Genomic DNA, 21,590 nt, shown 5'->3' on the forward strand with positions numbered 1-21,590 from the left:
CTGGTTCCTGGCTGGCTGGCAAGTGGTGACTCAGTCTTCCAGCTCCTGCCTCTGGCCTCCTCATCCTTCCAGATATGAGGTCCTTGGAGCAGGGATGGGGAGGGAACTGCAGAGTCAGCTAAAAGGGTATCCCGAGACCATAGGATCCAAGCAACCCAAGGAGCATCAACCCTTGCCAGTTCTTCCTTCCATCTATCCTGAATCGCTTCTGCTGCAGGCACAAACCGATCCCATGTGTTGCCTGAACTGACAAAAGGAAACTGGCAGAGTGTGTCCCCTCTATGGAGTGAGGGACTTCAATGTTTCTGCCAAAGGTGTACCTGGAACGGAGCTGGGTGGGTGGATGCCTGGTGTCAGGGCAACACTCCCAAGGCCTCTACCTCAGATGAACAGGGCTGAACACTGGCCCTGTCCCCCTGCCAATGTCACCACTAGCTCCCGTGAGCCAGATTGATCAGGTGAGGCTCTGAGAACAGGATATGAGTGGATATGGGACTAACAAATAGGAGAAAGGCTGGGGAGTGGGTCAGGAGAAACTGAGGCTGGGAACCCAGTCCTGAGGTTGCTCAGTGCCAGCCCCAGAAGGGAGGCCCTGGCTGTGTGCCGACCTGCCACACAGCACCCACCCCAGGGCGGTGGTCAGAAGGCTTGAGACTGGCCAGCCCAGGCAGTCTGCTGGCACCATCTCATGGCCAGAAGCCCTCAGTGCAGGGGAGACGATCCTCTGGGAATTTCCTGGCTTGGACGTCTAAGCATGGATTTCAGGGGAACCATGGATAAGGGGTTTGTAGAGTTAGAAAGACAGTATTGAAGTGTCACCTGGCTGGGACACCTTGGGAAACTCGTTGACTGCTCCTGAGTCTTACTTCTTTCATCTGTATAAGGGAGAGAATAACCACTGCCACCGCCTGCCGCCCACCCAGGGCTGCAGCTAAAACATCCGGCAGCGGGCAGACTATTAGGAGATGACACCGGGTGGTGAGGACCCAGGAATTGGTGCATGGTGCCACGGGCTGAGGGAGCCCAAAGTGGGGGCATTTAGGCTGGCCTGGAATTGATTCATTCAGTTAACAAATGTTGATTGAGTCCATACTGTGTGCCAGGGCACCTCACCTGCATGGTTTCGTTTATTTCTTACTACAGCCTATGTGGCAGGCACCAGTAATCATTCTCATTTTACAGACGTGAAAACTACAGGAAGGATAAGTAGGGCTTATTTGGAAGGCATCCCGGGCAGAGGAAATAGCACAGATGTACGCCTCAGGGCTGGAAAGCCTGGTGGGGAAGGGCTGAGGCTGGACTTAGGAGCCCTGGCAGGCTTGAGAGCAGAGCAGGGGCACTTGGGCTCTGTCTTGGAGGTTTTAAATGGGCCAGCCCCCTCAGGCCTCCAACTGGGCCCTTCTTCACACAGCTCATCTCCTGCTACATTATGCTTCATTTCTCCCACAGGATAGGCTCATTCCCTGCCTGCATGCCTCCTGCCTAGGGTGCTCTCTTCACGCTTCATGTGGCCAAGTCCTCCTGGCCCTTTAAGTCCCAGCAACAGACATGCCTTCTCCAGGAGCCATTCCAGGTCACTCCTTCCCATGAGCCCCGAGACCTGAGCTCTCCCACCTGGGCCCCAACCCGGTAGCAGGAACTCGGACCCAAGCCTTGCGCTGGGGCTGACACCCCCAGGAAGCCCTCAGGGCTCCTCCCATTCTTGGGGCAGACACTGTGGCGGGAGTGACCACTGGAGATTGTCCTAGGAATGCAGCAAAGGACTGGTTTTTGGGCGAAGGCCAGGCCTCCTTGCCCTCCTGAGCTCTAGCACCACTAAAATCAGATCAGGAGGTCCACACTTTCAGCTGGGACAAGCAACCTCTTAGCACAGCCCTGAATAGGCAGTAGGTGCTCAATCCTTGCACAACTGACCAAAGTGTTCCTCAGCAGTTCAAACCTGAATTTCCTCAGCTTGACCCAAAGTTTTGGGACCAACTCAGTTCCTCAATCCCCCTGTCTATAAAATGGGCTTGGGTGTGAGGTCAGTGCTCACACCTGCCAGGGTAAAAAGGGTCCTCCCTGTCCCTGGCAGTTCATCCTCACAACATGCTGGTGGCCACTATGACCACATCCTGCCAAGGAAGCTCAGAGAGGGGAAGGGGCTTGTGGGTAGGGGCCAAAGTAAACAAGAACCTGGGCCTCAAGCACCCAGGGCAGTGTTCTCTCCCTGCGTGAACTTGTCCCCCTCTCGTTACCCCAGCTTCTCCCAACCAAAGCCCACCTCCTCCAAGTCATCCCTGCAAATGCTGCCTCTGCTACTGGAACTGTCCTCCTTGGAACAATGAGAAGCCGCCTCACCTCCTCTGGTCCATCCTAACAGCTCTGAGTCTTGGTTTGGGAGTAAGGAGGGGCTGGAAGAGGGCTTGGCACCGGCAGGGAGAATCTCACTCAGATGAGTTCTCAGGGGCATCACCTCTATCCCCACAACCCACACCTGTCACTCCCGGTGAGCTCTGGACCTGCCATGCAGGAGACAGTGCCTGAGAAGTGGAGGTATGTGGGAGGATCTGAGGGCATACAGTAGGTGTTCAATAATGGTTTGGGAGAAAAGGAAGAGAGGGAAGGAGAGAGGGAGAAGGTGACCAAATAAGTGAGTGCATAAGTAGATTACCATGTAGAGGGATGGATAGGTCAGTGAATGAGCTATTGAATGGAGAAAGGAGGGATGGATGGGGGAGTGAGTGACTACAAGGTGACTCTGGGTGTTACAGCTAAAGGGGGAGCCAAAAACTCTTTAATTACCCACATGCCCATTTGACAGATGAGAAGACTGAGAGAGGGCTGAGGAGAAAGGAAGCTGCTGGGGCTGTGGGGCTGGCCTTTGACCAGCAGCCTCTGGTTCTCCCCCACCTTTCTATCCCCTCATCACCCTCTTCCTTCTGCTGGGTGGGAAGGGTTCCAGGAAGGAGACCTTTTCTCCGCCTTCTTGCTCCTGGAGGCCCAGTTTCCGCCAGACCTTGGTGTTGGAGGTGGCAGGGAGGGGGTGGCCCCCGCAGGGGCTATTTCAGTCAGAGACAGCCCTGCCAGGAAACAGAGGAAGCCGCCTGCTCCTTTGGAGGTGTTGCAGCCTGAGTTGAGGGCAGGAGAGTGGAGAGCCTCATGTCTGGCCTCCCCTTGCTCCAACGCATTTGAGGCCACCAAGGTGCTTCGGGGACAGGAGGCTGCATGTGAGTGTTGGTGCTATGGGCCAATGTGAGGGGGGCATGGGGGCTGGACACAAGGAACTGTGACTTTGGGCAGGCAGGCTGGGCCCAGCGCTGACCTAAAGGAGGTCCACGGTATTGAGGGGACCAGAAGAAGGGACTCTACCCAGTTGGAGGACCAGATAGGAAGAAGCAAGATTGGATCTGCAGCTGGATGCGCTCTTAGGGTTTTGACAAACAGACATGTGATGAATGGCACTTTGTGTAGAGGGAACAACAAAGATGGAACGGCCCGAGAGGAAGTCTAGGTCTCTGACTGTGGATAGTTGTGTGGCTGTCTTATTGTCTCAGGAACAGTGTGGCAGGATAGGAAGGGGCAGAGTGGAGCAACCAGGGGTACCTTGATAAGGTTGGAGGGCTCAACAGGGAGCCTGAATGTCAGGAGTTTGAGCTTTTCTTCAAAGGGCAGAGGAATACAGGGAAGGCTGTAATCTGACCCACTTGCTAGAAAGCCCCCCACCAGAGACAGTGTGGCCGGAGCCCAGGAAGACACTGGGGCCTGAGCTGGCCCAGGGCTCAGGGCCCAAGAAATGACATCTGTGAGAGCTAGAGGGAGACAGTGTCAGCTGCTGGGAGGCAGGGGCCAAGGGAGCCCTCTGCTGGGACCAGCCCCTGCCTCTCGTAGTCATCAGAGGGTAGAGTGTATGAGGGAGCCAGGGTGGCAGCCATGCCTGCCTTTCTTGGAGCAGACCTGAAGCTTCACTCTGGATCTCCTTGTGCAGCCTCTGCCTCCTTCCAAGAGGACCAGTCTTACCAGGGAGTGGAGAGCAGGAAATATCTGGAGCCTCCAGTCACCTGAGGCGAGGGCTTTCCCTTGGGGTGGTGTCTGAGGACAATAGGCCTCCCAAAAGAGAGTTCAGAGGCACAGCACTGTTCCTGCTACCCGTTTCTTCCTCCTCACCATGACCCTGCCCTAGAAGGCTGCTCTCCTCTCAAGCTCTGCCTGCTCTACTTTCCTCCCCACCTGGGGACACCCAGAGATCCTCACACCCCTCTCCACCCAGGGAATTCCTCCTCAACCACCTGGGTCATGCTCCATCCTTCGTTCTCTTCTGAAAAGTCTCTTCTATCCTGTGGCTTACACTGGTCTCCCCATGCAGACTAGCATATGTATATGTACGTGTAGGTGTGTGTGTATGTGTATAAATAATTTCTATATCTCTATCTATGTGCATCGACATCTATGTACTGTGCCCCCATGCATCCAGCAGGCAGTAAGTATGCATTAAATGCCTGGCAGGTGAAAACAGGAGAATGAATGCATAAAGGAAAGAATAGCCTGAACAAATGAATGAAGAGATGGGTAAATGAGCTTTCTCTTGCCTGTACTAATCTTGGCTTCCTGGCTACAATGGGGGTCCTCCCGTGCTTCTTCCTGTGGCTTCCCCCATGCCTAACTGGCTAACTGGGCACCCGGCACTGCTAGCACATGGGCTGAAGCCCCACAAAGAATTTTTCATAATTAAAGATAATATGGCATGTGGGATACAGACTAGAGAATCCAAACTTCATTTTGCATTTGCCCAGACTCTGGGAAAAATATTTTCATCAGAATCAAATTTTAAGTTGGTAGAAATTAGTTTGGGTAGTTACGTTTTGCTCTAGCTTAACTTTTAAAAATCTTATAACTTGGGGGCCTGGATGGCTCAGTCAGTTAAGCGTACGACTCTTGATTTTGGCTCAGGTCATGATCTTGCAGTTCGTAGAATTGAGCCCCATGTCGGGCTCTGTGCTGACAATTCAGAGCCTGCTTGAGATTCTCTCTCTTTCTCCCTCTCTCTGCCCCTCCCCTGCTCTGTCTCTCTCAAAATTAAAAAAAAAAAAGAATAATAATTAAAAAAAAATCTCATAACTTGACTTAGCAGGTATATTCACATCAAGAATAGCTAACACTTGCCCTGTGCCAGGCACTGATCTTCATAACAACCCTATGAGGCAGGTACTCTATTACTCCATTTTACAGATGGGGAAACCAAGGCCCAGGAGTTCAGTAATGAGCCTAAGGCCCCACGGCTCACATGTAGCAGAGCTGGGATTTGAACCTTCTGGCCTCAAACCTCTGTCACCCTCTGTGTACATTTACAGGACTTCATATCTTTTCCTTAGCTTCAGTTTTCCCACCTATAAATAGGAAGGGGGATGATCTGACTCACTGTCTCAAAGGCTTTGTCTTTCAGGTCCGTTAGATTTAAGTTGCGAGTTCTCTCTGGGCACCAGTAAATGTGGACATGCCAGTTGGGAGGTAAGTATCAAGAAGCCAGACTTACCTCACCAGGGAACCCCGTAAGACACTTGTGCTTCCCCAAAATCTCACCTGAAGGGATGAATGGAGGCATTACGTGTAGGATACAACAGCATGGCATGGCATTTATTAAGCACCTACTGTATATCAGGCCTATGACATGTTTTACTGATAAGAACATAGACCCAGAAAAGGCCAGTGATATGCTTTGGGTTGAACAGCGTAGAAGTAGGGGAGCCAGGATTTGAATGAGCCCCATGTCGGGCTTGCCTAGCTCTGAAGTTGGGTTTATAACCTCTACATTCCATGACCATGGGCTATGTTTAGTTGTCTCCTCTCAGTCAGGTGGTTGGCTCTGCTTCTAACTCAATGAGGAAGATTGAGCCATCACTGCCTCTTGCTGTGCCTGGATTTTCCTCTCTATAAAAAGCAAGCAGTAGGGGCGCCTGGCTGGCTCAGTCAGTGGAGCGCATGACTCTTGGTCATGGGGTTGTGGGTTTGAGCCCCACTTTGGGTGAAGAGATTACTTAAAAATAAAATCAGTTAAAAAAAAAACCAACAGATTTGGTTGGTCCTCAGTCATTTGCCCGTCTGCCTTTGGGGAAGCTGTTTTCACATTAGCCACCAGAGGGTGCTGTGGTCCAGTGTGTGCTAGACAGACATTTGTAGCCTCAAGTCAAGTAGAAGGAGGCTTAGAGGAACTCCTGAATCACCTCCTTCCCCCATTTTACAGATAAGAAGATTGCAGCCAAAAGAAGAACCATGGCTTTGGAAGGTGGAGTCCAGTCTGAGGAGGTGGGCACTGTCCTTCATCAGTTCACAGTGTGTGGATACTGTTCACGTTGATTAATTAAGAGTTACCAGGGCCTTCACTGCCCTGGACCCCAGATTGGGCTCCCAGATACAGGCATCAGACCTGGCACTTCTTCAGGAGGTTCCTGGTCTGTGTAGGAGAGAAAGACACTCATGTTCACCATAACCATAATCTCCAAACTCCAAAAAGCCCAGGGGAAGCCCTACCTAGCGTGATTTAGTACCTCAAACTTCATGACATTCTGAGAGGTGGCCTGTCATTCCTGCAATTTTCAGATGGGAAAATTGAGACTCAGAAAAGATATATCACTAGCCCAAGGTCACATAGCTAATAAGTAGCACAGGTGGGATTCAAACTAAAGTCTGCCTGGGGTGCCTGGTTGGCTCAGTCAGAAGAGCATGTGATTCTTGATCTTGGGATCGTGAGTCCGAGCCCCTGTTGGGTGTAGAGATTACCTAAATAAATAAAACTTTAAAAAAAAAGGTTTGGAACAAACAAACAGACAAAAACCAAAAGTCTGTCAGTCTCCCCTTAAAGAGGAGACATTTGACTAGGGTTTTGAAGGCCAAATAGAAGTTCACTAGGAAGGTTGGTGGGAAATGAATATTATAGAAAGTGAGTTGGATTTTTCCCAAGCTTGAGCTTTATTGTATCCCAGGTTTCCTTAAAGTGAAGGCAGCGTGCGGTCTCCGTGGGGTAGTATCATAGATGGTTCAGGTGGAGATCAGGGCCCAGAGAGGGACAGGGGGCCTGCCGGACGGTCAGTGAGTGTGGTTACTGACAGGTTTTGTGTTGTTTCCCTAGCCTCTGTGGATGCGGGAAGCATAATCGGGCAGCCATGGAGTGGGACAACGGGACAGGACAGGCCCCGGGCTCACCGCCCACCACCTGTGTCTACCAAGAGAACTTCAAGAGACTGCTACTGCCACCTGTGTACTCAGTGGTGCTGGCGGCCGGCCTGCCACTGAACGCCTGTGTCATCGCCCAGATCGGCACATCCCGCCGGGCCCTGACCCGCACGGCCGTGTACACCCTGAACCTGGCCCTGGCCGACCTGCTCTACGCCTGCTCCCTGCCCCTGCTCATCTACAACTATGCCCAAGGTGACCACTGGCCCTTCGGCGACCTCGCCTGCCGCCTGGTCCGCTTCCTGTTTTACGCCAACCTACACGGCAGCATCCTCTTCCTCACCTGCATCAGTTTCCAGCGCTACCTGGGCATCTGCCACCCACTGGCCCCCTGGCACAAGCGTGGGGGCCGCCGCGCCGCCTGGGTAGTGTGTGGGGCCGTGTGGCTGGCTGTGGCGACCCAGTGTCTGCCCACAGCCCTCTTTGCTGCCACAGGCGTCCAGCGTAACCGCACCGTCTGCTACGACCTGAGCCCGCCTGCCCTGGCCTCCCACTATATGCCCTACGGCATGGCCCTCACGGTCATCGGCTTTCTGCTGCCCTTTGCCGCCCTGCTGGCCTGCTACTGCCGCCTGGCCTACCATCTGTGCCGCCAGGACGGCCCCGCAGGGCCAGTGGCCCGGGAACGGCGTGGCAAGGCAGCCCGCATGGCGGTGGTGGTGGCAGCCGCCTTTGCCGTCAGCTTCCTGCCCTTCCACGTCACCAAGACAGCCTACCTGGCGGTGCGCTCTACATCTGGGGTCCCCTGCCCTGTGCTGGAGGCCTTTGCAGCTGCCTACAAAGTCACACGGCCCTTTGCCAGTGCCAACAGCGTGCTGGATCCCATTCTCTTCTACTTCACTCAGAAGAAGTTCCGCAGGAGGCCACATGAGCTGCTGCAGAAACTCACGGCCAAGTGGCAGCGACGGGGTCCCTGAGCCCACTGGGGATGAGGACACCTGGGGCCGTGGCGCCGGAAGCCCCACCAACCCCAAACTGTGCAGAGAATTAGAGCTTAGCTCAGCTGGGCATGGAGTGAGGTCGCCCCACAGACTCCAAAATCTCAACCAATGACTATTTATTGAGCTCTTTCTCTGGACCGGGCCGTGTGGGCACAGAGAGACAAGCTCGGACCTGGCTCTCCAGAAGGTCCCAGTCAGCCCTGGAGAGGCAGGGAAACCATGTTAAGCTGCTCACAAAAATGGCGTGTGACATGCACTGTAATTGAGGAGCATGCCGAATGTTTTGGAGTCACCAATAAAGGGAGTGAGGGAAGATGGGAGGAGGAAGTGAGGGCTTCTGGAAAGGAGCATTTGAGCTGGATTTTGAGGGATGAATATGAGCTCTCTGGAGGTATGTGATGTTCCATTCATTCAGCAAAACTTTACCTACACCTTGTGCTTGGGCCTGAGTTGATTCCGGGGCCCCAGGAGAACAAGTCCCAGCTCTGCCCCATATAGGCTCCCAACTACTGGATATACTGACATTTGACAAAGTGACGTCAAGGCTGTGACAGAGGGAAGCATGGCTGGCGGGGAGGGGTGAACAGAGGATACCCGTGATCCAGTCCAAGGAGTCAGGAAAGATTTCTCAGGGCGGGGCTGGGGGGCATCTGAACCAGATGTTGAAGGCTGAGTGGCAGGTCAGCAAATGCAAGTGGGGAGCGTGTTCACCCAGCCTGGGATGGCCCTAATCTAGACTCTGCGCTGGAGGAGATGGGTAGAGAGCTGGAGTGGGGGGCAGGCATATGGTCTGCTGTGTGTGAAAGTTGAGAAAACAAAAGCTGTCCCATGGCCACCCTTCAGGCTGTGGGGGCTGAGCAGAGGGAAGAATCAGGGAGCACTTCTTCAAAGAGTGGAGCTTAAGCCAGGGAGGAATCCAAAAGACAGAGAGAAGGAGGCTGCTCCTCATGGAAGGCACTGGGTGCATAAAACCCAGAGGCAGAGACCTGTTGAATCTGGCTGCAAATCAATAGTGAGTTTCAGTTAAGTCCAAGAGGGGATGGAGTGGGTGGGACCAGAGCATTGAATGCCAGGAAGAGCCCCAGACCCCACCTCTCCTCCACCTATCTCTTCGCATGGGCCTCTTTCAGCCTCAGGGTATCCTGGGTGCCTGAGGAACCCTCCACCAGGCCCCCCCCCCCCAAGTGAAGGGAAATAGCCCTTCAATATTGCTTCATTCTAGAAGGAAAGTCAACTTGAAGAGACTCAGGGCCATGCCAGGGCTACCAGGAGGCTGCCACATGGAGGTGCAGAAGTCCTGTGGCCAGTCTCAAGACAGACTGTTCCATGGGTTCTGCTCCTGCCCTTTCACCTTCATCATTCTGGCCTGTGGGTGCCTGGGAGGCTGCTGGAGGCCATCTCACAGGGGCATCTCAAACACAGACCTGAGCCTTCAAAAGCTTTGGAAAGGCATCTTCACTGAAGGTCTCTGAGAAGACAGCCAAGGGATTCTGCCACATAAGGCCTCTTTACGTGCTCTCCCCACCCACCCCTCCTTTCGGCCCCACCCACACAGCTCCTCACCCTCTCTGCTCCTTTTCCTCATATCTCCACACACACCCCCCACCGGACTCCCCCTCACTTCTCCTCCATTCCTTATTCCTTCCTCCCAGGTCCCAGCTTTCCACCTGTAGAACAATTTCACCTGCCCTTGGCTGCTCAGACCCTGTACCCGAACCAGCCTTGACAAAGAGTCTACCTTCTTAGAGGGTAGAGCCGAGAGAGGGCAGGGCATAGGGACAGGGCAGGGAGGGGAAGGACTGCATAGTTTACTCAGCATTTTTCTTTTAGCCCTGTCTAATCTCCAAGGCTGTTGGGCAATGGGGGCATTCAGGGAAGGGCTCTGTGGGAGTTAAACCCCATAGTAATGTTGGAAGTGTGCTTGCAGCTGTCTGAGGAAGTGGGAAAACCGGGCCCAAACCATCTTGGGAACCCATCAAAAGTGCCCTTGCTGAAGAGGTTGATGATAATTTGGACAGAAGGGACTTTGATTCTTTGGGTCACAGGGAAGAGATGTGAGGAAATGTCAGAAGGTGTATATTCCCAACACAATGCAATGTCCTGCCAAGTAGTACAGATGATGCTTGCCTTGCATCTTGTTGAGAGTCTGAGATGAGACTCTTCAGTTGCCTGTCATGGGGGAGTAGGGCAGCAGGAGAGTGGAAGGCAGAGGGCCTCTGCCACAGTGCCCAGAGCATCCCAGATGACTGTCCTAGCAGACTGCCGAGAATGGTGACCCTTTCTCTGGTTACTTTTCCAAGAGTGAACATTGTGGGCCACAGGTAAATTCCATTTCCAGCATCCCTTCGCAAGGCAGAACAGCATAAAGGGTGGAAACTGCAGACCCAGCTCAACCTGAGCATGTATCTTGGCTCTACCACTTACTAGTTATGTTACTCTGGGCAAGTTATGTAGCCTCTTTGTACCGTAACTTCCCAAGCTATAAAATGGGAATGATGATGCTATCTGTCTTGCAAAGTGGTTGTGAGGATTAATACGTGCAAAGCACTCAGAGTAATGCCGAAACACAGTAAGCGTGCAATGAGTGTTGCTATTGTAATGACTTTGCCTTTTGTGCACACAAGTTCCTCCAGTCTCTCTCTCTAGGAATTTGCCAAGGAAGTTTCTAAACAAGGGGCTCTGAGCAAGGGATTTCTCCTTCCTTCACCTGGGGAGGCAGCTGGTCTTTTAAGAAAAAAAACTCCGCACACCTTTTTTTTCCCCTTCAGAACGAGGGTCATAATCCATGAGCCCCATCTATCTACTCCTACAAGAAGGAAAAACCATTTATTAATGCCAGTACGAGAGACTCCCGAGTGCCATTTGGGGAGCTTGAATTTCCCCCCTTCTTTCTCCCTCCTTTTGTCCCCATCCCCTAATCTCTCTCCTCACTTTAACCCAGAGCACACCCGGGGATAGGGGCTTCAGCTGGGGATGTCTGCTCACTGGGGTAAAGACAGAGGAGACACGGACGAAGGTGTGGAGGTAGAGTGTGGTGAGGGGTGGGGGAGCATGTGGGTTCATAGGGGTCCAAGGTGATGCTCTGGGCTTGAGAAGATTTCCTGGGGTGCAGCAGTGCAGCTGGGGCTTGAAGGATGGCCATAATTAGACTGAAGAAGAGAGGGCAAGTTTGTTCTGGTGCAGGGAACAGCACAGCCTAAGGCGTAGAGGCTGTTGGAGGAAAGACAGCAAGAGATTAGGCTGGAGAGTTGGCAGGGCCAGAGAGTGAAAGGCTTGGTGCCAGCCCAGGGGAGCACCGGGGAGCCACAACAATGACAGCAGTGGCCATTTGTTGGGCTCTGCAGGTCCTGGGCACATGCAGTGTGCTGTACATACGTTTTCTCATTTAATCCTTACAATACCTCCAATTACAGATGGGGATACTGAGGCCCAGATGTGAGAATTGACCTGTGAAGGTCACACAGTCTTTCTCTAACCCAGATACTAGATGCCCCCCTTGCCTTACTCGACCTGCCTCGCTTCCCTTTCCTTTTATTACGTGTCTTTCAAGTGCCCACCTGCCTCAGCCAGTGCCAGTAACTGGGGATCCCCCTAGGAAGTTGTAACAGAGCCGGCTAAGTGCCAACTGCAGTATTAACTCTCCTTTAATTGGGCACAAGTTCTCCTAGGATGAAAATTTCATTTCCCAGCCTTACTTGCAGCTGGGTATGACCAGGTATCTTAATCCTGGGCAGTGGGATATAAGCAAAGTGGCCTACAGCAGTTTAACACAGGAAGGGGATGAAGGTCTTTAAAAGATAGGTGGGGTCTGTCCTTTGCCTCCCCTCCCTTCTTGCTGCTTACAATGGGGGCCTCACAGCTGGGGCACCATCTTGGACCATGAGAAACAGCTTGGGTTTCTGACCATTCCAGTTTGGGGCCACCTGAATTTGGACTTTTGCACAAGAGGGAAATAAATGTCTATCTTTTTTAAGCCACGAGTTTTTCAGGCCTTTGTTACCACAGCCAAAACAAGTCCCTCTACTTCGCTCCTATCCTGAGATGGTGGACCTAGAGGGAGGCCAGGCAGTGTCCTGGACTGGGGTGGGGGCAGGGTCCAGTTTGATAACAAGGCCTCAACCTGGGTGGGAGCTAGGACTCAGCAGGGTCTGGAGATACCCAGGAAGGCTTCTTAGAGAATTGCAAAACTTGGGGAGTGGTCATGGTGCTTTCGGCTTGAGGCCTGAGGCCGAGGGGGTAGATGGGTTTCCTGAGGGACAGAGTAGGAAGGGAGGGTCTGGAGAGAACCCTGGGAACTTCATTAGGGGGCTGGGCAGGAGGAGGAGCCAGAGAGGTGAAAGGTCAAAGCCTAGGGGTTTCTGAATGATGGTGGCAGTGGAGGTGTTTGAATGAGGGAATAGCAGGCAGGGAGGAAGTGGAGGTGATGGGTGGAGAAGAAAAGAGAGAAGAAGCCTCCCAGGGAGGCCTGGTCCAGGGAAGGCACTTCATGACAGGAGACATATGAGTTGGCTGTTGTAGGTTGAGTACAGGGGCAGGGCCAAAGATGGAAGAGCCAGAGAATCAGGAACCAGGGCTTGTCCTTTCTAATGTGGAAAAGCCCAGGGGCACTGGATCTGTCCTAGGAATAGATGCAGCTTGCTCCTCCCTCCTTCATTCATTCTTCCACACACATTCTCTATACTCCTCCAAGATGGCGATGGGAACACAGAGGCAGCTCTGACCCAGACCCTATCCTCAGAAAGAACCTGGGGGTGAGAGTAGGGGTGCAGACAAGGAAACCGGCAGTTCATCCAGTAAACAACATTTATTGAGCACCTACTATGAGCCAGGCATCATGCTGAGCAGTGGGTCCCTGCCCTGAGCGAGCTTCTCGTCTGATGAAACAGAAAGGCAATAATGAAATAAATATATACCCTGGATCATTACAGCTGGGAGGAGAGCTCAGAAGAACATAACAAGGGCTAAGGCCTCACTGGGGAGACTATAAGCTCATGTAATGGTCAGGAGCTGAGATATGATGGGGACCAGGGGTTTTGTGACTCAGCTTAAGGGGCAGAGGTTTCTTAGCTGAGGCCCAGTGGTCTCAGAAGGTATCAGCTCAGTGCAAAAGGGCTGTTATTGACTCTGTGACTCTAAACAAGCCCATTAACTTCTCTAAGTTTCTGTTTCCTTACGTATAAAACAGTGATAATACTACCAGCCCTCCCTAAGCCACCCTATTGAGCATGGAAAAGTTAGAGCAGAATTTTCATAAAGTACAAAAAAGTATAATAACCCAATAGAAGAGGCACAAACTGGCATTTCACGTAAAAGGAAACACAGATTATAAAATAAAAACACAGAGAGAGATATTCGGTCCTAGCTTGACAATGCCTCCTGGATGTCGAGTAGTCACATGGCCTGTTACCCTGAGCTCTCCTGCGCATGTGCACCTGGAGTCATGCACAATGCTCAGAGCAGCACTATTTGCAAGAGCAAACACCTGCAAACACTCAAATATCCGTCCATGAGAGAGTGGATGAATAATACACCATGCTATATTCACACAATGGAATATTACACGCAGCCAGAATACACTACATGGATGTGTGACGATATGGATAAACCTAAGCAGTATAATATTAAGTACAAAGTAATCTCAAAAAATTACACAGAGCAAGATGCCCTTTTGTAACAACTAAAATGAAAATATATACTTTGAAGGAATGCACAGATGCAACAAAACTACACAAAAAGGAAAGCAAAGGAATGCTGAACACAGAAGGTAATGGTTATTATTCCGCGTGGTACGACAGCAGGAGAATGGGTGGTAGGGAACCTATATGATGAGATGTAGGACATTATTGAGGTCCTAGTTGTTTTGTGGTGGGAGCCAATTAAAGAAGTGGTGAGAATGTGTCATGAACTAAAGGTTATAAATAATCCAATACTGTCTACTTGAGGTCTAATTATACAGGAAAGGGGACAATCTCAGGTCATTTCTAGTTGACTTGGGAATGGACTCAGGAGTCAGATTCCCCCTAAGACAGTTCCTTCCTGGAGGTTATTGCTTCTTCTTTTTCTTTCTTTCTCTCTCTCTTTTTTTTTTTATGTTTATTTTTGAAAAAGACAGAGAGAGAGAGACGAACAGGGGAGTGGGGGAAAGGGAAAGGAGAGAGAGGGAGACAGAGGATCAAAAGCAGGCTCCACAGCGACAGCAGAGAGCCCAATATGGGGCTCGAACCCATGAACAGTGAGATCATGGCCTAAGCCTAAGGCAGACGCTTAACCAACTGAGCCACCCAGGTGGCCCCTGGAGGGCATTTCTTCTTGAGGTCCTCTCACTCCTTATCTTTCTCCCTCTTAAGTACCCAAGGGCCATCACTGGCCATGACTGTGACCATCACAACCTTCCTATCTTGATTTCTTCAAGGGTTTTATAGCCCTGATCTTGCTGGGCACCATGACTTATGGGTAGATGGGTTAATGTTTTCATTCTCCTTTCATAGGTGAGGGGCTTGAGGCCCAGAGGAAGGGAGTGACTTGCTGAGGGTCATCTGGCACATTTGTGAGGGTGCCTGCATTGGGCCCAGCTCTAGACTCCCAGAAATGTTCCCCTCTCCACCCTGGTGCCCAGTGTTCCCAGCAACCTCCTAGATGAGTCTTTGAAGGGCTAAAAACACCCAGGCACCCTCTGTACCTGGAAGATGACTTTGTCTCATCATGAATCAGAAGGTACTGAGGCTAGGAGGATTCGTGAGGTGCTGGAAGCAGCCAAGCCACTCTCTGACTGGGTGAGTGTGCCACTGGGTGGTGGCCCAGCCTAGATCCTTAAACACCCTCCTCACCCCTCACCAAGGGGATTCCTGATCCAAAGGCCTCAGTCAGCCTACCTCAAGGCCAAGCTTCAGGATGCTGAGGTGACCTGAGTCTCTGCATCTCTCCATCAGTTTGCCCATCTGTGATATGGGAATATAAACTTCTATTCCAGAAGTGATGTGAAGACAAAATATGACAGGATGTGAAAAAGTTTGGCAAAGTACAAATTTCAGATGGTAGGGACCATTGTTTTTGGAAGAGAGCAGTGTCTGTCAGGATGAGGGTCTCCCCCACCATAACAAAACTTTCCCCAAAGAGTAGAAAAGTATTTCAGAGGAAACAAGAATTTGACTTCAAATAGTGTCAGAGAGGCACTCTTGGGGAACTCTAGACCCACTCCTCACTTTTCAGATGAGGCAGCTGAGGCCCAGAAAAGTGTAAGCATATATCCAAAGTCACACAGCAAGGCAAGGGTAGAGAGGCACTAGGCCAGGCAGGATTCTCTTCCTTGCCATCAATTCCCCAGTGAAGGACAGAGGTCCTTTTGAGGCAGAGCTGAGACAAGGCTGAGGTGAGGAACTTATAGGAGGCTAGTCTCAACTCAAAGAGGAAGAGCATCCTCCCTACAGAGATTTCCCTCAACCGAGTCAATCCCTGACTGCCATCCTGCTCTATGCCCCTCCTTGCACCTCTCATCTGGGCCAGGGCCTCCTGCTTCCAGGGCCTGCCAGCCTAGTCAGGCCCAGCCCTCTTTTGCTGAGGAGAGGATGAGTCAGACCAGACTATCCTCTGTTCCTGGGGCAGGTGAGCCCAGGCCCAAGAAGGAGGAAGAGACTGCTGGGGGCTCAAGGAGAGAGAACCCTCCTCTTTATCAGGGATCTGGGACCGGTGAAGACTGGAGGAGCATGGCATTTAAAGCTCCTCAAATCTGAATTTGAGTCATACCAGGCACTGCCATTTCCTGACTTTGACAGTGGTCAAAATTACATCTCCTTCATGACCAATAGAGAGGAAATATTTTCTCCCTCCAGGGTGGTTCGAGGATTCAATAAAAAGAATGAAATAGGGGCGCCTGGGTGGCTCAGTCGGTTAAGCGTCCGACTTCAGCTCAGGTCACGATCTCGCTGTCCGAGAGTTCCAGCCCCCCCCCCCCCCCCCCCCCCCCCCCCCCCCGTCGGGCTCTGGGCTGATGGCTCGGAGCCTGGAGCTTGCTTACGATTCTGTGTCTCCCTCTCTCTCTGCCCCTCCCCCGTTCATGCTGTGTCTCTCTCTGTCTCAAAAATAAACGTTAAAAAAAAATTAAAAAAAAAAGAATGAAATAATATTACCCATACATCCAACAATAACCCATGTTATTGTTTATGAACAAATAAACTCTCATTTGTTCATTCAAATGTTGAGGAGCTTCCTTGCATTTTAAGCTGGGCCCTGAGGATGAATGGCACATAGCAGAAGCAGGCGGGGGTGGGGAAGACCCCAGTACCCAGTACAATGAGAGACTTGCCGGACAAGGGCGGAGGTGGAAGGGGAGCTCAAGGGTTGGATCAGCTTGAAGCAGGAGAGGCGACCCACACCCTCTGTTAGGAGGGCGGAGGGCCACAGGTAGTCGTGTTCGTTTGGCAGTGGCAAGTCAAGGGCGTTTCCGTTGAAACTCCTTTTGCGTGTGAAGCAGAAGGGACTTTGCGAAGGGACTAGGTTTGAAACGGCTGAAGGGATTAGGAAAGGACTGAAAAGAAGTAAAGGAAATGAAGTCTTCCAAACTCCCATTTTTGGTGATGGGTACCGCTTTACCTTTACCTGTCCTGTACTTTGTTGGGGGGAGGGGGAAAAGGGAGAATCCGACCGGTAGAGGGCGTAAGAGCCACGTATCACGGAGCTCAAGCGGAGGGGGCGGGGCACAGGGCGGAGCAGCGAGGACAGGGGCCTCTGAGACGGCGGGGGCAGGTGGAGGGCCGTGCCTAGGGGTGGGCAGCTGGAAACGTGAGGGGGATGGGGGCGTGGCCACAGAGGGTGGGGCACCTGGAGCGGCGTGGGAGGGTCAGAGCTGGACTGGCAGCAGAGGTAAGAGGGGCGGGGCGTTTGGGGGCAAGGGAGGCTGGACGGGCTCTCTGGGAGAGTGGGATTCACAGAGAAGGGCCCGGTGGGGGGCGTGGCCTGGGCTGGGTGAGGGGTGGGGCGGGCAGCGGCTAGCGCCCAGGTCTCCTGTGGCGCCTACTGCTCCCCCTGGCGGCGAGTCCCGCCCCCTTCCACCTGGAAGAGTTTCTGGGTGTACCTGAATGTCGGTGTGTACCAGTTTATGGGTCGGAAGTTGCCATGTTGGGGTTTCTTTGAGCAGAAGATGTTACCACACAAAAGCGTCTGAACCGCAGTGGGGGCGCAGCCCCGGCTGTATGTCAGAGGATCTGACCACACTGAGAGCTTTCGCGTGCCGGAGGGAGTCCTTGGCGGGGCAGTTCGGCCTGCTGGGTTCCAGAGGGGCTCCTCTAGAGGGTTACTTCGGTCTGCAAGTGCTCAAGCAGTCTTCTCTTTCAGCTCCTCCCCGATTCCCTCCCCCCTAACTCCCGATTCCCAGCCTCGCGCGCGACTGGAGCCCACCCCCTCTTTTGGGCGCGAGGCCCCGCCTCCCGCCCCCTTTCCTCAGCCACAAAGTTTATTTGCAACAAAAGGGAGCGAGGAGCTAGCAGCCAAGAGGGAGGGAGCGGGAGCCGGAGCGGGAGCGCGAGGGGAGGCAGGCAGGCCGGCTGGCGGGCACGGAGCCGAGGAGCAGAGCACTGGGATCCTGCCCGGACCGGGCCGGGCCGCGATGCTCCGAATCGCACCGGCCGAGGAGGGGGCCGGTCCTGGGGGTCGGCGCTGAGGCGGGAGGGACCGCGCTGGATGGAGCAGATGCCGCCCGCGGCCTCAGAAACTTGAGCCGCAGCAGATAAACCTCTGCTTGGGTCTCTGCGCCCTCTCCCCGCAAACCCCCTCACACTGCTGCTGCAGAACCCAGGCCTTCGGACCCCGGCTGCTGCGCTCCTTTCGCGGCGAGGGCGTGGGGGGGGGGTTGGCCACGGCTCCCCGAGGCCAGCCCCCCCAGAGTGAGTGCTGCCACCATGGCGGACGGGGCGCCCCGGCCCCCGCTCTATCGCAGCGTCTCGTTCAAGCTGCTCGAACGCTGGAGCGGCGGGCCCGGACCGAGGGAGGAGGCCACGGACACCCCCGGGCTGCGGCGCCGCGCCTCGTGCCGGCCGGCCGCGACCGTCCCGGGCCAGCCCTCCCGGCGCGTGTCCAAACTGGCGTCGGGGCCCCCGGCCGCCCCCCGCGCAGCCGCGCCCGCTCCGCAGCCTCTCGCCGTCCGTGCGCCAGCTCTCCCGGCGCTTCGACGCGCCGCGCCTGGACGACGACCACTCAGGGGCCCGAGACGGGGGCGTCTCCCCCGGGGCCGCGGAAGAAGCGGCGGAGGGTGCCGCGCGCGGGGCCTGGCCCAGCGTCACCGAGATGCGCAAGCTCTTCGGAGGCCCTGGCTCCAGGCGGCCCAGTGCTGACTCTGAGGCCTCGGGAACGCCCAGCCCCGACGGTGCCGTGTGGGAGCCTCCGGCTCGGGAGCCCCGGCAGCCACCGACGCCACCTCCTCGGACGTGCTTCCCCCTGGCTGGCCTGCGTTCCGCGCGGCCGCTGCCCGGCCCAGGGACCGAGGGGAGGAGGCAGCGGCAGCAGCAGCAGCAGCAGCAGCAGCAGCAACAGGAGCGGGCGCAGCGTCCGGCGGATGGTTTACATTCTTGGCATAGCTTCTCCCAACCGCAGGCCGGGGCCCGGGCCTCCTGCTCCTGCTCCTCCTCCATCGCCTCCTCCTATCCTGTCAGCCGCAGCCGGGCTGCCAGCTCCAGCGAGGAGGAAGAGGAGGTCCCGCCGCCGCCGCCGCCCGGGGCTCAGAGTCCGGCCTACCACGGAGGCCACTCCTCGGGCAGTGAGGAGGACCAAGACGGTGAGGGTGGCCACCGCTGGGAAGGGAGGCCGGGACCCAGGCCTGGAAGCTCCTTCTTGGATAAGGACTGTAGGCCACACAGTTATGGGTTAAATCTTGGCAGCATGGACTCAGCAGGGGGAGCCAGGAGTCCTGAGCCCTCCAAATCTCCAAGAGCCCCTAGTGAAGAAGGACCCCGGGAGTGGGGTACTGGCTCGCCTCCCTGTGTACCAGGTCCTCAGGAGGGACTCCGGCCCATGTCTGACACTGTGGGGGGAGCTTTCCGCGTGGCCAAGGTGAGCTTTCCCGCATACCTGGCCAGCCCAGCAGGCTCCCGTGGTAGCAGCCGTTATTCCAGCACGGAGACCCTCAAGGATGAGGACCCATGGGCTAGTCGGGGTTCTGGGGGCTGGGGCATGTATCGCTCGCCTAGCTTTGGAGCTGGAGAAGGTGTCCTCCTAAGGCCCCAGCCTCGAACCCGCACCAAGGGACCTGTGGGCACCACGAGGGCATTGCGAGATGGAGGATTGGAGTTGGACAAGAGTCGGCAGCGGAAGTCCCTGTCGAATCCAGATATCGCCTCCGAGACCCTGACGCTGCTTAGTTTCCTTCGCTCCGACCTTTCAGAGCTGAGGGTCCGAAAACCCGGTGGGCGCCCCAATGATCTTGGGAGCAGCCCCTTGGATGGCAGAGACTCACCAGCAGCAAGTGGCCCCTGCGGACAACTTGGGCCCATGCCTGGCCCATCCGCAGCGTCACCTGGCACCCGGCCCACACTCAAAGACTTGACGGCCACTCTGCGGAGGGCAAAGTCTTTTACCTGCTCTGAGAAGCCTGTGGCCCGCCGCCTATCCCGCACCAGTGCCCTGAAGCCCAGCTCCTCGGAGCTCCTGCTGGCAGGCCCAAGTGCCGAGGAGGACCCACTGCCCCTGGTTGTCCAAGATCAGTATGTGCAAGAGGCCCGTCAGGTTTTTGAGAAGATCCAGCGAATGGGTGCCCAGCAGGATGATGGAAGTGATATCCCCCCTGGAAGCCCTGACTGGGCGGGAGACATGACCCAAGGGCAGCGGTCCCAGGAGGAGCTCTCTGGCCCTGAGTCTAGCCTGACAGATGAGGGCATTGGGGCAGACCCTGAGCCTCCTGTTTCAGCTTTTTGCAGCCTGGGTACCACAGGGCTGTGGCGACCCCTTTCTTCATCCTCAGCCCAGACCAACCACCATGGCCCTGGGGCTGAAGATAGTCTGGGAGGGTGGGCCCTAGTGTCCCCTGATACCCCTCCCACACCAGGTGCCCTCCGCCGGAGACGGAAAATCCCACCTTCAGGCCCTGGTGGGACTGAACTGAGCAATGGAGAGGCCGGGGAGGCCTACAGGTCTCTGAGTGACCCAATTCCACAGCGCCACCGGGCTGCCACCTCTGAGGAGCCCTCTGGGTTCTCCGTGGATAGCAACCTTTTGGGCTCACTGAGCCCCAAGACAGGACTTCCAGCGACCCCACCTGTGGATGAGGGCTTGACCAGTGGCCACAGTGACTGGTCTGTGGGCAGTGAAGAGAGCAAGGGTTACCAGGAAGTTATTCAGAGTATTGTTCAGGGGCCTGGTGCCTTGGGGTGTGTGGCAGATGACAGGGTTGCTGGCAAAGCCCCCAAGAAGAAATCTCTGAGTGACCCCAGCCGCCGTGGGGAGCTGGCTGGGCCTGGATTTGAGGGCCCTGGAGGGGAGCCCATCCGAGAAGTTGAACCCATGCTGCCTCCGTCTAGCAGTGAGCCCATTCTTGCAGAGCGGCAGGCAGAACCAGAAGAGCCCAGTCCTGCCAGGGGCCGGGCGCAGTCTGAAAGGGCCCTACTCAAGACCCCACCTGCCTCCTCCACTGCCCACCGTGACTTCCACCTTGACCCTAAACTGGCTGATGTTCTGTCCCCACGGCTCATCCGACGTGGTTCCAAGAAACGCCCAGCCCGGAGCAGTCATCAGGAACTACAGAGAGAGGAAGGCAATGAGGACCAGACTAACAGCCTGTCTCGGGCCCGACTGTCCTCCAAACACGTTCGCCACGCGAGTGTGCCCGCCACCTTCACACCTATTGTGGTACCTGAGCCACCGACTTCCGTTGGCCCCCCTGTGGCTGTACCAGAGCCCATGGGCTTCCCTGCCAGAGCCCACTCCACATTGCAGGCACCATCACTCGAGGATGTCACTAAGCAGTATATGCTGACCCTCCACCCTGGTGAGGTTCCTGCCCCAGTACCAGTGGATATGCCTTGCTTGACCCCTGTTGTACCGCCCTCTGCTGAGGCCAAGTCCCCTGAGGCAGCCAGGGCTCCAGATGAGCCTGTCCCAGCCAGCAAGTGCTGCAGCAAGCCACAGGTGGTGAGTCCTTCGTGGGGGGCTTTAGGGGTGGGGCCAGAGAAGGGCCATACGCACTGACTCACACAGGAGCCTTTTGAGTGTGCTCATTAGGTAGGTGCCCAGGTCTAAGGGGGCTTCTCTGGTCCTGGAAGTGCCCAGATAGTTTTAAGAATGTTAATGACACAGGGCTCCTGTCTACTCAGGTTCCAAAGGCTTGTGCGGGTGCTGATGTCAAAAGTTCTTGTCTGCTTCGAGGTATTCTTGGTGATAATTACAAAAGGTTTCATCTAGTCCTTAGCTATTTCTCAGGGATTGGTTTTAGAGATTCCTGTCTGATTCTTTTTTATA

At 54.7% G+C, this 21,590-nt stretch overlaps 2 protein-coding genes across 7 annotated transcripts in view; both read left to right on the forward strand.

Moving 5' to 3' along the window:
• The window catches only part of P2RY6 (pyrimidinergic receptor P2Y6), a 40,779-nt gene extending 28,656 nt beyond the window's left edge, over positions 1-12,123 (forward strand). For 2 of the 6 annotated variants that reach the window (XM_019449745.2, XM_019449743.2), the window contains exons 2-4: positions 5,423-5,487; positions 6,221-6,282; positions 7,106-12,123. In XM_019449745.2, coding sequence (XP_019305290.1) covers positions 7,140-8,126 — 987 coding nt within the window. In that variant the 5' untranslated portion in view covers positions 5,423-5,487; positions 6,221-6,282; positions 7,106-7,139 and the 3' untranslated portion in view covers positions 8,127-12,123. Of the gene's footprint in view, positions 1-1,515; positions 3,210-5,408; positions 5,488-6,220; positions 6,283-7,105 lie in introns of those variants that run through there. The other 4 variants (XM_019449747.2, XM_019449748.2, XM_019449746.2 and 1 more) reach the window with 3 other exon arrangements.
• Positions 12,124-17,132: 5,009 nt separating this feature from the next.
• ARHGEF17 (Rho guanine nucleotide exchange factor 17) overlaps positions 17,133-21,590 on the forward strand; it is a 58,820-nt gene continuing 54,362 nt past the window's right edge. The window contains 2 exon segments of the mRNA XM_019449750.2: positions 17,133-18,247; positions 18,249-21,263. Coding sequence (XP_019305295.2) covers positions 18,044-18,247; positions 18,249-21,263 — 3,219 coding nt within the window. The 5' untranslated portion in view covers positions 17,133-18,043.

This window comes from Panthera pardus, unplaced genomic scaffold (genome assembly GCF_024362965.1).
Source record: "Panthera pardus isolate Hobbes unplaced genomic scaffold, ASM2436296v1 HiC_scaffold_12, whole genome shotgun sequence".
In the NCBI taxonomy this organism is placed as follows: Eukaryota; Metazoa; Chordata; class Mammalia; order Carnivora; family Felidae; genus Panthera; species Panthera pardus.